General features: G+C 38.5%; 1 protein-coding gene across 1 annotated transcript; it reads right to left on the reverse strand.

Moving 5' to 3' along the window:
• Positions 1 to 404: 404 nt before the first annotated feature.
• On the reverse strand, positions 405 to 21,947 carry LOC107594154 (probable E3 ubiquitin-protein ligase HECTD2). Its single transcript, XM_016284105.1, has 21 exons — positions 21,566 to 21,947; positions 20,692 to 20,818; positions 19,762 to 19,900; positions 19,577 to 19,679; positions 18,878 to 18,967; positions 18,679 to 18,743; positions 18,521 to 18,566; positions 16,674 to 16,783; positions 16,330 to 16,478; positions 15,968 to 16,091; positions 15,378 to 15,474; positions 14,911 to 15,018; positions 14,494 to 14,626; positions 12,928 to 13,016; positions 10,306 to 10,464; positions 8,232 to 8,306; positions 7,997 to 8,084; positions 7,774 to 7,880; positions 1,104 to 1,219; positions 872 to 1,015; positions 405 to 796 (listed from the first exon to the last, which is right to left on the reverse strand). Exons 1-21 carry the CDS (start codon positions 21,641 to 21,643, stop codon positions 676 to 678), a joined length of 2,268 nt encoding a protein of 755 aa, XP_016139591.1. The 5' UTR covers positions 21,644 to 21,947; the 3' UTR covers positions 405 to 675.
• Between the last annotated feature and the right edge of the window lie 21 nt (positions 21,948 to 21,968).

Below are 21,968 nucleotides of genomic sequence, written 5' to 3' on the forward strand. Positions count from 1 at the left end.
ATGCACAGGAATTTTAATTGACATGACAGGAAGTGGAATTTACTGCAGAAAGAATATTATGTGGAATATTATTACAATTTAAAATAACTGCTTTCTATTTATTTAAAAATGTTATTTATTCCTCTAATGGCAAAGCTGAAATTTCAGCAGCCATTACTCTGGTCTTCAGGATAACATGATCCAAGTGCTCAAGAAACATTTCTTCTTATTATCAATGTTGAAAACAGTTGTGCTACTTAATATTTTTGTAGAAACCGTGATACATTTCTTTCAGGATTCTTTGATTAATAGAAAGTTCAGCATTTATTTGAATTATTTGAGTAATATTTTGTAACATGTCTTTACTGTATTACTATAAATGTATTTGTCCCTTTTAATCAATTTAATGCAACTTTGCTGAATGAAAGTTATAATTTCTTTCCTAAACTTTTGAACAGTAGTGTATATGAACTTGACATAATTAATTGGTTTTAATTCCACTTCCTTGCATGCAATTTCGATTTGCAATTCTGCATCTTGTTTGTTACCTAAATTCAAATTCAGGAACGGAACAATAATTTAAAAGGCACAACCCTGTTGGTTCTTAAAAACAAATATTAGAACTATCACAGCCCATATTCTTTCAGTGGACGCAGGTTAAATACAGCCATGAGTTAGGTTATCCACAACTGTAATCTACTCCAATCCGAAGCCCTCTGCATTTGAAATGGCAATAGTTAATTTCTGCCGTAGTTCTTTCTTGCTCTTGTATGGAGGTAGACAGATCTGGTTGAAACATGTATGTGACACTGGGAGCCTGCAAAGAGAAAAAATAAATAAACTGTAGAGAATGAAAATGCATTTCACTGCAATCTTCCAATGTGATGATTACCAGTCAGTGGAAACATCAATCTTGGAGATCTTGAAATTGAGGTCGGCCATTCCACAAACAGGAACACGGTCACTTCCTGTGGTAAAGTGAAGCAGTTTCTTCTGCAGCTCCAAAGGAAATGCCAGAACCACGTCCCAGAAGGCTCTGTAACACCAGAGCGAACAGTCACCTTTCCACTGATTGATATGCATGTAAGAGCATGGCTATTAAAAATTGTAAACAGGACATGTACCGGATGGTGGGGTCAGTCTTGCTGTAGCCCTCATACTGTACCAATCGCTGAAGAGAACCCATGTCCAGATTAGGACTTCCACAAACTAGGATCTCAACCTCCTCTGGCCTTAAAAGCTATATAAATGATAGGTTTAATGAGTCCTTTGGTACTACCATTGTTGTGATTATGTTGATGCATATTTACAGAAAAAAAATGTTAATTTAAATAATATGTTAAGAAAATGCATTTAATTATGCCCCTTCATCTGCATGTAATCTTTGCAACAACAATAACAAAAACACTTTATAATAAAGTTCAATACAAGGACATTGGTTAACATTGGCAATAGCTAACATGAGCTAACAATTAATAATAATGTTACAGCATTTATTAGTCTTGGTAAATGTTAATGTTAACCTAGGTTAATAAATGCTTTCAAAATTATTTTTCATTGTTAGTTTATGATACATAATGCATTAACTAATGTTAACAAATTGAAAGTTATCGTCAAGTATTAATTCATTTTCCTACCAATCAAGCAATTTAGGCTTATCATAATTCTAACTTTTGCATTTCTCAAAGCTGCACTTTTTTTTTTTATATATTTATTTTTGGCATTTTCATTTTGATAGGACAGTATAGCAATGACAGGAAGTGAAGTAGGAGGAGGGATCGGGAAATGTCCACGAGCCGGGACTTGAACTCGGGACGCCCGGAGCACAATGGCACAACCAGGGTGAGCACTTTGGAACCACAGAGGCCACTGAAGCTTTCTAGGCTATTGGCGCCGACAAAGCTGCACTTTTAAGATGGCACATCATCTTATAAAATGGTACTAGATGCAAAAACAAAATAACAAGACATGACAAAATAGCCAAAAGTGTTAGTCTGATTCCCTGCTAATAATCCACCCCTGCTAATAATCCCACGTATATTCAAATCAAAATCATTCAAATTGCCAGGCCACCAGAATTTGGTGCTCCCAATCCAGGCCATTTGCACGCACGCGCAATATAGCCTATACTCTAAAAATATTATAACTTTAATATCGTAATTGTATAATTTACTTAATTCTCGTAATTTTGACTTTATTCTCTAAATATTTCAACTTTATTCTCGTATTGACTTTAATCTTGTAATCTTAGATTTTTTTTAACGTGGCACTAAAACGCCATCGTATTTAGAAGACAGAGTCAGAGAAGCATATTAAACAATGTTTTGAATGTTTTGAAAAAAAGAAAAGAAAAAGATGACAAAGGTGAATAAAATAAAAGTAAAATAAAATTACTGTGTGTTGGTATGAATCCTTGTAAAATATCTATCTTATCAAAATATAACTGTTGCCACACCCTGCACGTACACAGACCGTACTGTGCAGTGTGTTGAGAAACAGACAGACAGTGTGAAATACAGAGACTGAAAGATAAAGATAGGTCTTTAAACCACAGAATAGGTAGCAATGGTCCAAACCAATCTGTCACGTCCTTCCCCTCCCCTAACCCTCCACCTTACCCCTCCCACCTCACCCCACACTAAGACCAGCGAGTCAGATATTACCATTACAGAGCCTCTTACATAAGCAGCCAGGGACACAGTCAACTGTTGCGTAATCACTAAAGACGGGGAGGGCCTAAATTTTATCATGGCCAGTGGAATCAGGCTGAAATCATATTTATCTCTTCTCATTGTGACACTATTTCACTGCCATCGCACTGTTTAAATAATCCACTGGACACATGTATAGCTGATCCTACAGCATACTGAGGGGAAAAAACTGAGCATATCAACTGGTGATTGTGCAGTTCAGTGAACCCAGAGAGAAACCAATGACTCACAGGCTGAACATTCCTTAAAATGGTCAGATGAAATAACGCTCTCTCTGCTTTTCTTTTTTCTGTGTGCATCTCTTGATTAAGAGAGCAGTCTGAGGTAGCACCATATTGGGAAGTCTAAATCAAGGCTGAATCATCGCCAAGATAAACATACGTGTTTTTTATGATTTTCCCTGGTGCATAGAGAAAAATATCCAACAAATACAAAACATCATACTGAACACTCGTGTGTATTTTAGGCTCGCTGCAAGTCACTGTTGTTCTTACAACAGAAAGTTTTGTAATAAGAAAGAAAATGTGTATTGGTAAATGTGGTTCACTTTCAGTCAGTCACGTTCTACGTTACGTCAGTCGTGACTGACGAATTGGGATCTCGCCCGAGAGCCCAATCACCTTCGAGTGTACAAACAAGCCAATGACAGTTGGCGTGCGTGTTTCGCCACGCGCACCCCGCCCCGCAGCGCGGGTATAAATGGAGAGCGCGTGCAAACGCACATCAGTTTTTTCGCTTCGGAGCCGAGCCTTCTCAGGACGAATCTCCGCGAGTGTTTGGAAGAAACAGCTGGTGTTGTTGTTACGGCGCGTCAGCGATGGTTGCCATTCAGTGCTGCTCATCGTCGGCGTGCTGCAGCTGCCATTCTGCGGTCTCGCCGCAACCTCCCCTGGGCGCTTCAGCGCTCTCTCTAAAAGAGTGTTTCCTTTTTTTTCTAAAAGAGCAAATGTCTAAAAGAGCTGCCTTTCTGTCCAGGGCCTGTAAGATCTCGTCCTATGCCTCCTCACGAGCCCCCTGCCCAGCCGTGGAGCCAGGTAAGTGGCGCGCCGCGCACTCAGACCCCACCCTGGGATGCACGGAAGCCTCCCGGGTTGGGTCCCTGTGTTCCACTGCGCTGCCCCACTGCGGGTACGTCGGTGGTTTCCCTAGTCCCGCCTGTTCGGTCGCTGGGGGCCTGGTTAGCATGCCCAAGGCCGTCTCGCTGGCTCATGTGAACCGTCAGACTCGGCTATGCGATTCAATTCGCCCAGCACCTTCCCAAGTTCAGGGGCATTCGGTTCTCCTCTGTGCTGGACAGGAATGCTCCTGTCTTGCGTGCAGAGATCACGGTCCCGCTGGCGAAGGACGCGATACAGCCAGTCCCTCCAGCCGAGATGAGGTCAGGTTTTTACAGCCCATACTTCATCGTACCCAAGAAAGGCAGTGGGTTACGACCAATCCTGGACCTGCGTGTGCTGAACCGGGCCCTTCACAAGCTCCCGTTCAGGATGTTGACACAGAAACGCATCTTTCAAGGGTTCGCAGCGATCGACCTCAGGGTCGACTGGGAAAAGAGCAAATTCTCCCCGGTGCAGAGGATCTCTTTCCTCTGTCTCTTTGTCTCTCAGTAGAACGTGCACAGTCGATGCTGAACTGCCTGGGGTCCTTCCAGTGCAAGACGGTGGTTCCACTGAAATAGTTTCAGAGGCTCCTGGGGCATATGGCATCCGCAGCCACTGTCACGCCGCTCGGGTTGCTTCATATGAGACCGCTTCAGCGTTGGCTTCACGACTGGGTCCCGAGATTGGCATGGCACTTACCGGGTTTCTATCGCCCCGTGCTGCCGTCGGACCTTCAGCCCGTGGGCAGATCTTGCCTTTCTTCGGACAGGGGTGTCCCTTGGGCAAGTATCCAGGCATGTTGTTGTGTCAACAGATGCCTCTGCCAGGGGCTGGGGTGCCATGTGCACTGGGAATGCAGCTGCGAGGCTCCGGCCGGGGCCCCGGCTGCAGTGGCATATCAACTGCCTCCATTGCCAGTTGTTTTACTCCCTGGCCGAGGGAACCCTCGGCACGGACGCACTGCATGCAGCTGGCCTCGGGGCCTACGCAAATATGCGTTTTCCCCAGTGAGCCTTCTCGCACAGACACTGTGCAAGGTCAGGGAGGACGAGGAGCAGGTGCTCTTGGTAGCGCCATATTGGCCCAGTCGGACTTGGTTCCCCGAACTGATGCTCCTCGCGACAGCCCCTCCTTGGCAAATTCCTCTGAGGAGGGATCTCCTTTCTCAGAGAGGGGGCACCCTCTGGCACCTGAGGCCAGACTTGTGGAATCTCCACTTGTGGTCCCTGGACGGGACGCGGAGGTTCTAGGTGGGCTACCTCCAGCGGTAGTAAACGCCATCACTTCAGCCAGAGCCCCGTCTACTAGACACGCTTACAGGCTGAAGTGGAACCTGTTCGCTGATTGGTGCTCCTCCCGCCGGGAAGACCCCCATAGATGCCCGATCGGAGTCGTGCTTTCTTTCCTGCTCTCGGGCGAGATCCCAATTCGTCAGTCACGACTGACGTAACGTCTCCGTTCCCTCCTTCAGGGAACGAGGGTTACACAAGTAACCTAGACGTTTCTTACACAGACTATTCCAGCACACAGTTTAAAACACTCCCTCATCATGGGCCTCATTTACGAAACGAACGTACGACAGAAAATTTAGCGTACGGTCGTTTCAATGCAAAATTTGGAATTTATCAATATGGACGTGAGCGGTGGCTACGATCAAATCTCACGTCTGGTCTCAGCTCGTGTACGCAAGTTTTTGAGTTACATGATGTTGCGCGCAGCCTCGTAAATACGGTGGAGAATTGTAGATTGACAGCATTTTGTTCATTTTTATATTCCTGACCATCAAACGAAGCTCATTAGTCGATCGTTAATCAGTAAGATTAGAATGTTTTTTTTTTGTTTTGTTTTGTACAGGGCTTTAGCTTTATATGCGCGAATAGCAGCATAAACGACCATGAGGATATATTCAATCGTCGCATCATGCACCTGCAGCGCTTCTGTGAAAGGAGAAAAACAGAAATTAAGTTTCTAAAAGGGATCAAATCAATAGGATCACACAAAATATATAATAGGCTATAATATAATTAAAAGATTAACAAAAGGGGGGAAAAACACTGTGCAACAAGTATAGGCTATGCTCGTTTTTGTGACACTCTTAATGCATTTAATTTCTTTTCTTTATATCTTTATTTGATTGAATCCATCTGATCGCAGAGGCGCCTCACGCACACACAGACAACATTAGTTCTAGCGTTGCCTGAGATTTCAGCCATTCATCATCAAACTAAAATGCAGTCAACCAAACATAAGTTACACTGTTTATTTGAAAAGGTCCTCTGTAAAATCAGCGTGCAGCGCCCAAACAATAAACATTTTTGCACATGTGAAGGATTTTACATGGATATTAGAACATGAGTGAAGTATAAAGCCATGTTTAGGCTGCATAATGAATAATAGTTATGCAAACAAATGTTACAAATATGGCAAAAATGGAAACATTTGGATTCTTGTGGTATGAGACAGGCGCGTGAGCCCAATGCTGTTTCAGTTTTGCTTGACATTTGTATGCTGTTTATAATGAATGCCACTATAGCCTAATTTGTTTTATTTTACAGTTTAAAATATAATTTTATAACTACTTATTTTTCATTCTTGTTCTGTTCTGAATACCGTTAAATTTAAAATATTTGTTGTAGAGTGAGGGGAACTAAATAGGCTGTTTATATTTACCAGTATTTTAATATACATATAAATGGGTCATATTAATGTAGCCTAATTGTTTGCAATTACAAGGTTAACGGGTGTTTTTGGAGTGAGATCAATTTCTCTTTAGCGAGATTACTTCCTCTTTTTGGCCGGGTTTTGTTTCTCCGTGTCGTAAACTCTAGGGCGAGGCTTCTAAACCAGGGTGTTTTTAAGGGCGTGACATTCAAATGACGATTGTTTTCTGGCGCCACATTTATCAACATGCGATCATTCGTACAATGAGATTGGCGGCATACGAATGTTTCATAAATCACACGTGAACTCTGTTGTAAGTTGATTTGTGCGCACAGATCTGCGCTGGTTTCTACGTTAGATTGATAAATGAGGCCCCATGTGTTAAGACAAACAAGAATTTAAATTAAGAAAGACTGTTCTGCAAAAAAAATAAAAAATCACAATAATCTAATTTCCCCACCATAATGTACAGCGACACCAGAGTGCAGTAAAATGTTTAAAAAAAAAGAAAAGTGTCTAAAGAGTTCAGGAAGGAAGTCAACAAAGTGATAATAGTTTTGGTATATTTTTAATTATTCTAGGTATTCTTTCAGACAAAATTGTAAACTGAAACAGTAAAAAAAATAAATCTATTTACATATTGTCTAAAAGAAGAACAATCAAGAATAATTTAAATCAAACATAATATCACATTATTGTTGTTGTTATTATTATAATTTTTTTAATTCTCAAACTAGTTAGTTCATTGAGTCAGCACTGGCTATGTTTAAACATGGAGGAGACCACACTCATGAGCTGTGCAAAGTCTGTAAGAAACTGAGTCTTTGTTCAGATTTCAATTGACATGCTAAGCAGGGCAAGAGACATGCAATTTTCTGGGGGTCTCTATGTATTTATTCTATATGACCTTGAGTCTAAGGTCTCTCCCAGCCAGTAGCTGAAGAGCCTGGATACGGTATGGAGATTGAACAAACAAAGCAGGCCCAGTTACAGGGCACCCTTCCAACAGAGGGGGAAGGGACAGCCCATACACAGATGTAGCCTTTGCACGCGCACACACACACACACACACACAAAATGGCCCACAGATCCTGCCCTCTCTCCTGCCCCTGAAACTCTCTCTGTCTAAGAGCCACTTGTAGAATATTCCAGGGCTTGCTGTGCCTCACAACAGCATTAGCTGTTAAAAATTACTAGCTGCAGTGAAATGTCAAGCTGTTTCTTGGCTTCTATTTACTTGCTTCCAGAGTATTCCCCCCAGAATTACTTATTTTAATTACCATGCAGTAAGTATTTTGGTGAAAACAATGCAGCAAACTCACCATTAGGGCATTTGAGGCACAAACGCTATGAAAACCATGATAGAAAGCAGCAAACTGCCTGTAGATGGACTTATTCAGCAGGAAATCAATGTAGAGCTGGACGTATTCTGTGCGGAGACAAACAGATCAATTCTTCAGTAGCGGGAATAAGGCAATGTAGCAATTCATGTTGAAAAGGGAAAACTCAGTCATGCATATAACTGGAGAGTAGAGACTCTCTCACCTTTTCGGTTTAGGTTTGTTACAGGGATCTTGTCCCCTCCTGGTTTCAGATTATATGACTTGATCACTCCAAGTTCTTCTTGAAAAACCTAGAGGAAAAAAGTACAGAAATGACCTCTGCTTCCATTCTCTGCGGACTTTATCGCCTAGTTCAATCAGACAAACACGCTTATCTATATACGATGGAACGAGAAACAAGTCTATCCTGATGTAGGTCAAGTTTAGAGGGGACTCACCTGAAACGTGGTATAGAAGTCCTCTTCAACATTTCCTTCATAGCTGAGGAGTTCCCCAAGTCCATGAGCAAGATCCTAAAATGCACAAAGAAACACTCACATTTGACAAATGTGATTTTCTGAAATCCTAGCTTTTTATATGGCCCATACTGTGTATTTCTACTTTAGTAAACAATGCAGTAAAAGGGACACTTTACTATACAAATCATAAAACTGAAATGTATTGACACTACAAAAAATAGATGACTACAAGTTACAGCATACTATATGTGACATTATGTGAGGTTTCTGTGACTGTCAAAGATCATATATTCTGTTAGGAAGCACTTAATTTTAGTTGAAAATCTGTGCAGCTAATAAAATGGTAGCAAATGAGATGTTTGTGCTGTTTGACGCAAATTGCGGAAATCTAGGTTTGTTTTTTTTGTTGTTGTTTTTTTTTTCATTTTAAGAAAGTAGCTTTAGAGGTTCCACATCCACATTACCTTTGGAAAAAAGTTTGAAGCAAGGAAGCAAACAACGCCCGCAGGCAGTTACAGTATGTAAGTTCGGAGGAAGCCAGAGACCATTAAAACAGAACATCTGGCTCATTTAAATCTGACTCTGCAGTAACACGAGAGTGAAGAGGAATCAATATGCTTAAGCTTAACTAACTAGTATTTCACTTATATGTTAAATTCCAGCAATAGTCTGTATTATGACAAAGAGTGTTACTGCAGAAGAAATAGCTAATATTGGTCGCCCTCTGCTGGACACATGAGGAGAAGCACTGGCTGAATTTGAACAAGCATATCATTGTGTCACCAAAAGAAACCATAAATTAGCTTAGAAGTACACTGGAACCATTTTGTCATGATTATCCCATCTGTTTGAAATTTCCCTGCAATCTTGCTAAGTTTAATAATATACCATTTTCAAAAAACAACTCTAATGATATAGGGGAGACCAGGGCTAGTTGTCCCATAAAGAAGTTGCAACAAGACTTATATCTTAGTAACTATAAGGTTTTGAGTCCAGTTACTTAAATGTTTGTTTTCTCCTAGTATAAAATTATAGAAACAACAGTAAACTACTGTACACTTTCATTCAAAACTTCAATGTTTTTGGGGAAAAAAGCCTCTTATTCTCACCAAGGATGCATTATTTAATTAAAAATACAGTCAAACATTAGCATTGTCAACTATTATTAAAAAAAATTATTATTAAAACATTTCTTCTTATCAGTGTTGACAAACAGTTGTGCTGCTTAATATTTTTATAGAAACCGCGACACATTTCAGGATCCATTGCTTAATAGAGAGATCAAAAGAACGGCATTTATTTGAACTTTGTAACATTATAAATGTCTTTATTGTTAAATGTAATCATATTATTCAAACATAATCAAGTGCCCTTGCTGAAAAAATCGTACGGACCATAAACTTGGCAAGTAAAATCAGACTTGCACATTCAGACAATTATTTGATTGCTTGCTTGCATTTGTTAGTTTTTTTCCTCATAAACAGTAAGTAACAATAATGGGACTTACTCTTACTTGATATTTAGCTGTATTAGAAATAGAAAAATAGAAACCAGCATTTGAAGGGTTAAGGAGTTCAAAAGAAAGAAAAGCATGATACTTCAAAGGCTGCTGTGAGATTCACAAGACAAGCATGACTTTATCAGCAGAGCTGAAAGCCAACAGAGCTGTCCTCAGAACAATGCACCATCTGAGGCTTATTAATCGCATCCAGGCAACTAGACAACAGGAGTGTGTGAGTCTGTGATGGCTGGGTGACACCCTGGAAGTGCAAAAGATAATGCAACAGCTATTTCTGACTCAGTGTTATTCTGTCAGTCATTTGCTCCGTTTATATATGGCTGAGTGAGCTCAATGTCACTATATAATGAGCATAACATCCTAAGTAGTACGTAAATGCTATATGGGCTGCTGGATTATTTTATATATGAATAATACCACACTACACAGTGACAGCAGGCGGTTCACCCATTAGTGATTGATACGTGTGTGTTCATCAAAATTTGGCTGGATTGAATATTATACCATGTGGTGTATCACAGCTTGTGTACATACAGGCATAATCTGCTGGAGGTCGTCCAAGGTGAGGGTCGCCATGCCGACGGGGGTGTCGAGGTCACATGGCACAATGGGCGGGGTCAGCAGCTTCTTGTAGACACAAGGTGGGAAACGGATGTCCAGTGTGATGCTGTTGTACACAGCCAAGCCCATGAGCTGACAGACAAGGTTAAGTGTGCATAGCTGGAAGGATTCATAGACCTGACACACACCTCCGGCCATCTGTTACACAATGGCTACGTCAGAAACCAAAGGCAGCTTCCTCATTGCTTGATGGTAAATGATCTAACAGGCAGTGGTTTGCATGAAGGCACCTAACATTCTGCTTTCCATAATGTCACGTCTAATGATCACTAGGCAAGTTCAATTGAGTTTTAGTCAAAATCATAGTTTACTTCTTTTAACTACCAAACTAGAAAGTCATTTGAAAGTTTGGGGTCAGTGAGATTTTTTTTAAAGGAATTAATTGTTTTATTTAGTATGTATTTATTAAAAGTGACACTAAAGACATTTATAATATTACAAAAGATTTCGATTTTACATAAATGCTCTTCTTTTGAACATTTTCTATTCAACAAAGTATTCTGAAAAAAAGTATCAGGTTCAACAAAAATATTAAGCAGCACAGCTGTTTTTCACATTGATGATCCTGTGAATGTCTCAGCTTTAAAAATTCAGCTTTGATATCACAGATATAATAAAAAAATTTAAATTGTATTAAATGGAAATCAGCTCTTAAACTGTAATAATATTTCACATTAATACTGTTTTATTTCATCATGTAAATACAGTGGTAAGCAAAAGAGATTTCTTCCAAAAAAATAATCTTATCAACCCCAAACTTTTGAACCATAATTATAGATGCATTAAAATAAATTTGTTGTGCCTTTTAGTCCATGTATGTTAACTTTGAAGGTTCTATATGCTAATGTATAAGTGTTCTTAAAATTTTTAAATTGTATTAAATGGAAATCAGCTCTTAAACTGTAATAATATTTCACATTAATACTGTTTTATTTCATCATGTAAATACAGTGGTAAGCAAAAGAGATTTCTTCCAAAAAAAATAATCTTATCAACCCCAAACTTTTGAACCATAATTATAGATGCATTAAAATAAATTTGTTGTGCCTTTTAGTCCATGTATGTTAACTTTGAAGGTTCTATATGCTAATGTATAAGTGTTCTATTGAATAAGAATGCCTATCATTAATTTTTACTTTATCATTGCTGTGTTATTAGAAAAGTACCTGACACTTTATATATTTATCAATATTTCTGATTTTCGCTGTTTCTGAGCCACATAAAAATGGAGGCTTCTACAGAGAGCTTTAATTTATGCAACTGCAAAATTGATGCATTAAAATAAATTTGTTGTGCCTTTTAGTCCATGTATGTTAACTTTGAAGGTTCTATATGCTAATGTATAAGTGTTCTATTGAATAAGAATGCCACACTAAAACCACAAACTTCTGACTAGCAATAGCAAGTAGCCAATAATGAGTCATGGCTGTAACGTAAACTAAAGTCTACTGGCTTGTATGCCTCTGGTGAAGCATGGTGGACTTCTCCAATTATTTTGTCTACTTAAACCCTGCCCCTTTCTTACAATCAACTGCAAACTCACATTCAGATCTGCCTCCATCCAATCAACAACCTATGGAGAGAACCAAGTCCCCACCCTACCTTTTTTCAGTTTCACTTGAATGTATGTCACAATACTGAAGAAAAGATCTGTCACTACTTCCGTTTCATCATGACTTGAAAGTCTGTAATTTGTGTGCAACTAGCAACTAGCAGCAGCAAAGAGAACTGTAATCTGTTTGAGCAGCCCAATTTAATACGATCAAAGATTAAGTGAGTGGTTAAAACACTTTGGCTAATCTGTTTGTGCCACTAGTGTTGCACAATTTACGCGAGTTATTTAAGATTTGCTAATATCGCAACATCACCTACAGTACAGAAACACAGTAAGATGCATGGAAGAACACCCAACAGGTGTACAATACATTTAGAGGAAAATGTGAAGAGCCCTGCACGTAAGTGCTTTCAGCTGTAGCTGACAACTCAGCACCATGTGCTCTCCATATGTGTAGCGAGAGCTATGGAAAAAAAGTCCTCAGCTCAGGAGAGTGAGGGGAGAGAGCAGACAGGAGGGACAGTTTCCATGAGGACTGCAATGATGAGACAACACAAACCAAGTCCTGGCAGTTCTTAACGAGACAAAACAAAAGAATCTTCCTGAGATTTCAAATTAGTTCCAGTTCTCGACTCTGACACGTGCCCGCTCACACACCACATCACTTATAAAACCATTTCATAACCATGACTATATCTGTGCATCTGTCATTAGCGTCATATTGCATTATAACATTGCGTTCTAGACATTTACAAATCACATGGCATAAAAATAGCATATGCTCCATTTTCACATCATCATAGCACAGACTGGTGGCAGAAAACCCAAAAAATTTCCCACCAGAAAACAGAAGGACGAGAATGAATGTCAGATGTATGTGCCAAACGGAAGTTGACTCTGTATTTATGTGCTATTTTAAGTTTGTCACACCCACACGTGACCACCTATACTGTATAAACTGCAGGGAAATGAAAGGATACAGCTCCAACCAATCGGAACTCGGAGTAGTTGTCACATTTCCAGCTGCTAAACCAATGACACTGGGACTCCTTCACATAGGTGAACATGCCTGCAACATGACATACAGACACAGAAAAGAACAATTACTATTCACTAAGAATGAGCAACACCCACTGATTTTTATTTACACACGCTGTCTAAATAAAATATGCAAATGAGGACTGACGACTGGAAGTCTGATACTTCATGTCTTGAAGATACTCAAATGTGATTTTCTGAAATCCTAGCGCCCTGTTGAGCCAGGCATTTTAATATTTTCATGTTCGCTTTTTTCACTATCATTAATTTTTACTTGATCATTGCTGTGTTATTAGAAAAGTACCTGACACTTTATATATTTATCAATATTTCTGATTTTCGCTGTTTCTGAGCCACATAAGAATGGAGGCTTCTACAGAGAGCTTTAATTTATGCAACTGCAAAATTGTGGTGCAGTTTTAATTTAATTATGCAAGTTAATCTAACTACATTACTTTTCTTTCTTTTTATTATGGTTCTTTTACTCTCATAAGGTCCACAAATTATGTTACTTTCTAAGAAATGTTTTTGTCAGACAGTGATAAGAATTATGCTCATTCTTTTGATTGCTCTCATTAAAAATCAAGGGTTTTGAGTATGAAAATGAACATTAATAAATCATTTATAAATACAAATACACACACAAACATATATACATGCATATATGTGTGTGTGTTTTAAAGTTAACTTTAATTAAATATCAATATTTTTTAATAAACCTTTTATTAAGATGTTAAGAGTGAACATTTAAATAGACATCTTAACATTTTTTGCCATTTTGCCTTTCAAGTAAATGTATGTTTAAAAATATGCTTAGACTTTTTTATGAGACAACAGATTTTTTTTTCTTCCAGTGGTTACCACTTTTATATAATCCAAGACTGGCACTGTCTGTCCTGACCATCTTACCATAGTCTGTGTGTAAAATCTGTCGAATCAGGAGAAGAAACCACTCTTTTGTGAGTCCACCCATGTCCAACCCTGCTTCCCCAACAAACGTCACTTTCAGTTTTATTACTTTTCTTTCTTTTTATTATGGTTCTTTTACTCTCATAAGGTCCACAAATTATGTTACTTTCTAAGAAATGTTTTTGTCAGACAGTGATAAGAATTATGCTCATTCTTTTGATTGCCCTCATTAAAAATCAAGGGTTTTGAGTATGAAAATGAACATTAATAAATCATTTATAAATACAAATACACACACAAACATATATACATGCATATATGCATGCATATGTGTGTGTGTGTTTTAAAGTTAACTTTAATTAAATATCAATATTTTTTAATAAACCTCACTAAATTGTGTTATTGGGGATGTCTTTATTAAGATGTTAAGAGTGAACATTTAAATAGTCTTAAAATTTTTTGCCATTTTGCCTTTCAAGTAAATGTATGTTTAAAAATATGCTTAAGACTTTTTTATGAGACAACAGATTTTTTTTTCTTCCAGTGGTTACCACTTTTATATAATCCAAGACTGGCACTGTCTGTCCTGACCATCTTACCATAGTCTGTGTGAAAAATCTGTCGAATCAGGAGAAGAAACCACTCTTTTGTGAGTCCACCCATGTCCAACCCTGCTTCCCCAACAAACGTCACTTTCAGTTTTTTCTTCAGGTCTGCTCGCTTTCTCGAAAGCTATTAAAAAAGGAACACATTAATGGAGGGGCCATTTTTCCAAATAAAGTCTTAGCCAGACTTAGAACTTTCCAGAACATAATGTACATGCTTTTGGCTGAAAGTCCTCTCAGCCAAAGGAAAACAAAATGTTGATTTGTGCTACTTTATACGGAGCAGTGCAGCCCATACAAATCTCTGCCTTCTTATAGAGCTAAATACATTTCAGTGGTTCAAAGGAGCTGGTAACATCTACAGGAACAGATGCAATTCTAAATTTACAGATCTGGACCAAGCAGTATTACCTCATCCAGTGAGTCACTGACCAGCTGCAGACGCCTAACTTTAATGTTGAGAAACAGCAGACTCATATCCACCCTCTGCCTGCGAGAAACCTTGTCCACCAGGGTTTGCTGTACAAGACATAGAGAGAAATGCATTTATCAGTCAGCAAATGAGTTTGCAGAACATGGCCACGTCTAGGTTGTATTCCATGTGTCTCTATTTCTTGTTTCCGAGTAACACATTTCTAAGAGAGATGATGTCTGTCTACTTGCGGTGTATGTTGATATTATTCTCCAGCCACGTGTCTGTTTATCCTACAGGCTGGACACATATGTTTGGGAAAGAGCCATAGGAATGGCCGCCCCACCCAAGCTAGGATTGTTATCAGAAAATAGTCTCAAACTAGAATACATATTTTCCCAAACAGAGATCATCTTTTTTATCTTTTCTCATCTCATCTTATCTCATTGTGCACGTGAATTCTCACCCTGGCCATGCTGATCATCTGCTGCTCAGAATCTCTCTGGATGATGGCCTTCTTCACCACTGTGGACAGGATGAAGGGGAACTGACAGAAGGTGAACCTGAGAAGATATAGATCGGAAATTGCTTGGTTTTGAGTAGGAGTTTATAGTGTGCAATATATCTGGAATTACTTTTATTTTTCTAATCCCAATAGCAAATAAGTATTTTCTTTTGCATACAATGGTCTATTATGCTCACCAAAGGCTGCATTTATTTGATCAAAAATATTGTGAAATATTATTACGATTTCAAACAACTCTTTTCTATATTTTAAAATGTAATTTATTCCTTTGTTGGCAAAGCTGAAATTTCTGGAGCCATTACTTCAGTCTTTAGTGTCACAGCATCCTTCACATATCATTTTAATATGCTGATGTGGTACTCAAGAAACATTTCTTATTATTATTACAATCAATGCTGAAAAAAGCTGTGCTATTTAATATTTTTGTGGAAACAAATTTTTTTTCATTATTTTGTAAAAAATAAAATATTGTCTGAAACCAATTCTAATGCAATGTTTGAATTTGAAAAATTATATTTTTGCTGTCACACCTGTTTGAATTTCCGTGAGCCTGCCATGTGTGGTAATCCTCCATAAAGTCTATGTGGTCCAATGTTAGGTTGTACAAATCAGTGAAAGGGATGATAGGGGGAGAGGAAATGCTGTTTGCAGCATCTGTTAAAACAAGACCCATGTTCAGAATCAGTTGTAAAGAAATCTTGTTTATCTTGTTTATCTTGTTTATCTCCAAGCCCTCTCTAGTGGCCAACACAGTAGTACTCACTAAGGAGGGAAAGGACTTTAGTGGCTGAGGGAATCCACCATGAACCATGTTCAGAATCAGTTGTAAAGAAATCTTGTTTATCTTGTTTATCTCCAAGCCCTCTCTAGTGGCCAACACAGTAGTACTCACTAAGGAGGGAAAGGACTTTAGTGGCTGAGGGAATCCACCATGAGCATTTGGCCATGGGCGGCAACTCATCTGGCTTGGCAGGAAATAGGCGGGTAGTGATGAAGAGCTGCAAACGCTCCACCAGCTGTTTGAAACGCTTCTGAGGCAGCCTGAGAGATGAAACATATTGTAAGCAGGAAGATATAATCCATACACACTCCTTTTTTACTGTCAATTTGTGTAATGCCTTGACACTGGCTACCTTTGCTATTTGTTGCATTGACACATTTCACAATTAAAACTACAACTACAGTACTTAGAATTAAAAAATGATCTCTTGAACAGATTGGCTGCGTCAGACTCACTTTTTAAACCAGTGCATCAGGAAATGGTGGTCCGCTTCAGCCAGGGATGCTATTTGCCTCAGTAAGTGTGCATAGATGACATATGTGGCTGGGCTGGTGTACTGAGGGTTCTGCGACACAGAGAGGCATTTCAGCAAACTTCAAAAAGGAAATATAACTTTTCGTTTAGGAGCAGAGAAAGAAGTCTGGCTATTAATAAGAAGTGGCATTGCAGCGGAAACCAGCTCTTTTCCTCTCCAGTATGACCTCATCCCTTCCTTAGGCACAGCAAACGCAAATAATACAGAGGGTGCCTGACATTAGTGGCAGACAGATCAGCCCAATAATTGCCTCTGCTTTTCAATTTCATCATGTCCTCCAGAGAAATGTAGGTCAGAGAGCTCATCAACAGTCTGGAGATGAATAGCACTATATGTGAACTCTGGAGAAGACCGACATCTGTACATGCTGTACATTTATGAAAACGTCTAACTCTCACCACCACTGATCCCCATCAAATGTAGAGAAAAAAAAACATTTCATAAAGCTCAAAACCCAAAACAAAACAAATCCCAGTTAACCAAGCCATCATCTCTCTCTCTCTGCCCACGGCTTCCCAGGCTTAAATCCAGTGGCTGTGTCCTTATTTGGACAGTCCCAGGCCAGCCTGCACTGGTCATGTGTGAAGTAAACATTTAGCTCACGATCTGTCTGCACCAGAGCAGAGCTATGGCTGGAGTCAATGGGCCATGTGGTGAGAGAGTAGATCAAGAGTTTCCTGAAACTCAGATTCGGGTGTTTAACGTGACTGCCAACACAAAGGGCAAATCAAAGTCATATTAGAGCAATTTTGCTGTGTAAGTGCACATCTATAGGATCGCACGCAGATAACTGCTTTGGTTTGCAAAGGGAAATTACAGGTATTACAGAAAAGTATCACGTCTTTGGGTTCCGTGTAATGAAGGCAATTTTGTATTAATGGCATTAGCTTGCCTCTTACTTACCCTGGGGTGTTTAACGTGACTGCCAACACAAAGGGCAAATCAAAGTCATATTAGAGCAATTTTGCTGTGTAAGTGCACATCTATAGGATCGCACACAGATAACTGCTTTGGTTTGCAAAGGGAAATTACAGGTATTACAGAAAAGTATCACGTCTTTGGGTTCCGTGTAATGAAGGCAATTTTGTATTAATGGCATTAGCTTGGTCACTAGTAAGAGTGAATAGATCAGCTGTGTTGGTGTAAAGATTTTTCAGTAGTGTGTAGCAGTAGCACAGCTGTTCTCAAAACAAATTTTTCCAATGAGCACCAAAACTTTACACCACATCACATTTTAATGTGCAAGAAGCTTTACAGGCAAGCATGCTGAGATAAAACACAATCACAATCTAAACTGTCTTCTCTCACTCTCGTACTGTGCACTGTAATGATTCATTATGGTGAATCAATCTGTTCATACGTAGATTGGATATGATTGACAAATTAATCACTGATTTGTGCAGTCCCTGTTGTTGCATATTATTTAGTTACATGCTGATGTCACTATGTTTTCAAACTGATTATCAGCTCTGTTCATAAAATGTATTTGTTTTATTTATATATATAAATTTTATGCATCTTATGTTAATTCTAACACCCGAATTTAGATCCAAACTTTAGAGCCAAATTTTATTTTTCTGACAAATAAGTACAGTTCTGGTTATAAACTCAATATAGTTAGCTTCTTTTTGATAATCAGCTGAAGATCAACCTATTAAGCCAGGATGTAATAGTGAAGGAGAACACTGCTTTCTTAAGAGATAAACAGAACTAATAATTTCTTCATAAACAAAAAAAGACACAAGTGTGCAAAAACAATGCCATTACCTGCACGAGAACAAAATACGCTCTAAGGTCATCCTTTGTGCGAGGCCTAAAAAATACAGAAACAAAACTGACGGTGATTATTTTTTAATCATTATTTTCTGCAAAGACTTCATGTCTTCTTTTAGTGCTTCAGTGAGAGAACACAATGCACTACTCACCCTTTCCATTCTCTTAATAAGCTATTAATAATTCCCTTCAGGACTGATTTCTGTGTATCTGCGGGCTGCAAATTAGCCAGATTAAACCAATTTTGTTAAAACCAAATTCAAAACAAAAGACAAAGCACAAAGGCTTACTGTGTAATTTAATTATAAGAGAACTTCAGTCAGTTCTTGCAATGGAAATGTTCTTACTTACGGTGTGGAGTAAGGCATCATAAACAATATTGACAAACTTCATGTTTATTCCTGAGTCTTCAATAGTGTTGAAGGGAGCATTTGCTTCTTTCTGAAAAAATAAATTAATAAATAAAACAAAAACATTAATCATACTTTCTACCATCCACTTACATGGAGTGTTTTATATATACTTCACATATAAAATGGATGGTAAAACATTCAACTCATATAAGAATAAGATTTTCTGATGAAACTATATGCAGATGGTTTTTTTTACTCCCTGAATGAGCTCATTGATTCATTTTGAGACCAAAATGTTTAGTTTTCCCCCTTTCCTGACTTTCACGGTTACTTTTTCCACTGACTTCCAAGAGTTCTCATTAAAAACTTTGGCTACACTTAAAAGGATGTTTCTTTCATAAAATTGACCATTATTCAAAAGCCTAAATAAAAGCACATTTAGATAAGTCAATTATATGCTATTAATAATTGAGCAACTAGTAAAATATTTGTAAAAAACAAATATATTTTAAATGATTGTTGTTATATTTTACACACATTAAGTGAACTGATAATTCACAGTAAAAGTTGTGGTTAATTTGAGCCTTTTTGGAAGCAAGCTTGTGTTCAATTTAAAGCAATAAGAAAACAATCAACAGCAACCTAGTAAAAACATTTGAAACATGAACAAGACACTGTATTGGGAGCTTCAACACACCTTAAATGCACCATTGAGTTCCAAAAAGGAGTCAAATGTGGTCAAGTAGAAATCATGAACTTGCTTCCAATCCCCTGAGATAGTTGCCCTTTCAACATCGTCCCTACAGCCGGACAAAGACACAGTTAAGCACAGTGTAATTGACCTGGGAATACTGTAGGGTGACTAACGGAAGAAGTACATACTGAAACTCTTTGGCGGTTTTGGTCCGAATGGGAATAATGGGTTCTGAGACAAAACGAGCCTTCACCTCTGGAGGGAGAACATCAATAGAGATACGATGCTTCTGTCTCACATCTGGACATATTGGGGGAAGCTCTCTCACTGAAAACAAACGCACACCGAATGAATTAGACAGCAGTTCACAATATGAGCAAGGTGGGCTGTTCATCATGTTCTCCAGGGGGATTTTTGCAATCACTCTACAGCTAACAATTATTTGTCATTATCTTATCAGAAACAACTATCTAAACAATGACTCTCAGCATCTCAACAACCACCTGGTAACGTGCAATCACCATCAGCACAGTGTTATTATATTTAAAGGCACTCTAGTCCTTTATTTCTCAACAAATGCACTGATTAAGCCTGATGAGATAAGATTCACAAAACGATTTGTACTTGTGGACTAGAGTAGGAACAACTGACGTTTTCAAGGTTCGCTCAGTGAATTTACAAGGGAAAGTGAGAACATTTAATGAGCTTTAGCACCACGTCAGGCCCCAGTTCATGTAGAGTCTTCCTAACAAGTCCCCAGCTCATCTGTGCTAAAGACATGTTAGGCGTGAACACACTTGTGCATCACACAGACAACATCTTTGATCTCCAAGACAAAGAAAGGAAAACATCTGCTTAAAACAGTGTGAAGTGGTTATTAATTCAAAGCAGACTGCTTTGAAAAGCAATTCGTTTTTTTTTTGCAAAAGGGAATTACCTTTAAATCACTCATGCATACAGTATCATTTTAAAGCCATAGTAACCCTTGCTTGAGTTACTTACCTGCTTGTAGACCTAAAGCACAGACTATGGATGGATAAAATGTGTTTAATATATAAACAAAATCAAGTTATGTAACAAGAAATAGCCAGAACTGGCAGCGCTGGAAGCAGTCTGACCTTGTTTGACTGCAGGTAGCAGGAGCGGAGAAGAAAGACTGTGGCTGCCTGACTCTCTTTTGTGATTCAGGGTGGAGATGAAGCTTCCATAAAAGGGGAAATGGAGCTTCGGCCCACGATCCAAGCTCTGCCAATGAAATGATCCTTGTTATATTCCAATATTTCTAGAAAATAAATTGTGCTGCAGCACACCTGTACTCTGCTGATAAAACAAATGGCAATAAAGAACAGATACTACAATAAACTATAATAACTATTCTACACTAAACTGACAGGTTAACATCTAATTAAGCAAAAATAAGAAAAAATAAATACTAAAAAGATATGCCCCTCACCCCTTATTCAAATATCTGAATAAAATAAGTATCCGTAAAAAACAATATACATATTAAAGCAGATTGAAACAATAGTGGAGGAAATCAAAACCTTGTTCATTGATATTGTGTCACTCATTGCGTAACCAGTAGCAGAAACGAAACATCGGCTGATGTATTTTGTGCGCTTTCAACACCAGGAAAATACAGAATTACACAAAGAAAATGCGCTGTACGGGCAGTAGGTTGAGCTAAATATTCCATGAATCACACATGCCGCTGTTAATGTGATTTAGTTATATACAATACGTAAAGTGTGTTGTCTCAGCACTTGGCTAATTTCAGACAGAATCCAATATAAATCATTACCATTAGAATAACCACACCAATTCAAAGGCAATTGTGCATTAAAAATCAAGCAAAATTTGGATTAAAACAGTGTTTAAAAGTTCAAAAAATATGCATTAATGTATGATATTTTAATATAGCCTATTTGTTTATTCAAAAGGTATGTATGTTAATCATAGTTAGCAATATCTGAAATGCAGAAAAATACGTACATGATTTAGTATAGGAGGAAGTCTTTCTCTATCCCTTTCTTCAAATAGACAGTTATTTTCGCTCATGTTTAGAAGCATGTCCTCTGAAGAAAAGCCTTTTGAGCGTAATTACATGGCTTATTTTCCTGGGGGGAAAAAGTACTTTTCCCGTCTGCGTAATCTCAGTGCTCACTTTCCTTTTACTTTGAGAAAGACAGCAACAGCAACAGTGAGCGAGTACAGTACGGTCTGTTATTTTTGCTAAAGCAGGTGAATTGTTGAGACTAAGATGACCAAAATCTTCGCGACGCTGCGTTTAGTGAGTAAAGTAACTTGCTGAAGAAGCGCCGTGGCGTCTATGTGCGGTCCAGCTATACGCTGGCGCCATGTTGTTGAGGATGATGATGATGATGATGAGGTTTGT

This window comes from Sinocyclocheilus grahami, unplaced genomic scaffold, assembly GCF_001515645.1.
Source record: "Sinocyclocheilus grahami isolate Dianchi unplaced genomic scaffold, SAMN03320097.WGS_v1.1 scaffold180.1, whole genome shotgun sequence".
NCBI lineage: Eukaryota > Metazoa > Chordata > Actinopteri > Cypriniformes > Cyprinidae > Sinocyclocheilus > Sinocyclocheilus grahami.

Excerpts from the sequence above, each read along its gene's own strand:
- LOC107594154 (XM_016284105.1), bottom strand. The coding sequence starts at position 21,643 with ATGCTTCTAAACATGAGCGAAAATAACTGTCTATTTGAAGAAAGGGAT. Across the intron at positions 14,627-14,910 it reads TCAGTGACTCACTGGATGAG|CTTTCGAGAAAGCGAGCAGA; the intron begins GTAATACTGCTT and ends CTTTTTTAATAG. Across the intron at positions 1,016-1,103 it reads AAGACTGACCCCACCATCCG|AGCCTTCTGGGACGTGGTTC; the intron begins GTACATGTCCTG and ends CTGGTGTTACAG.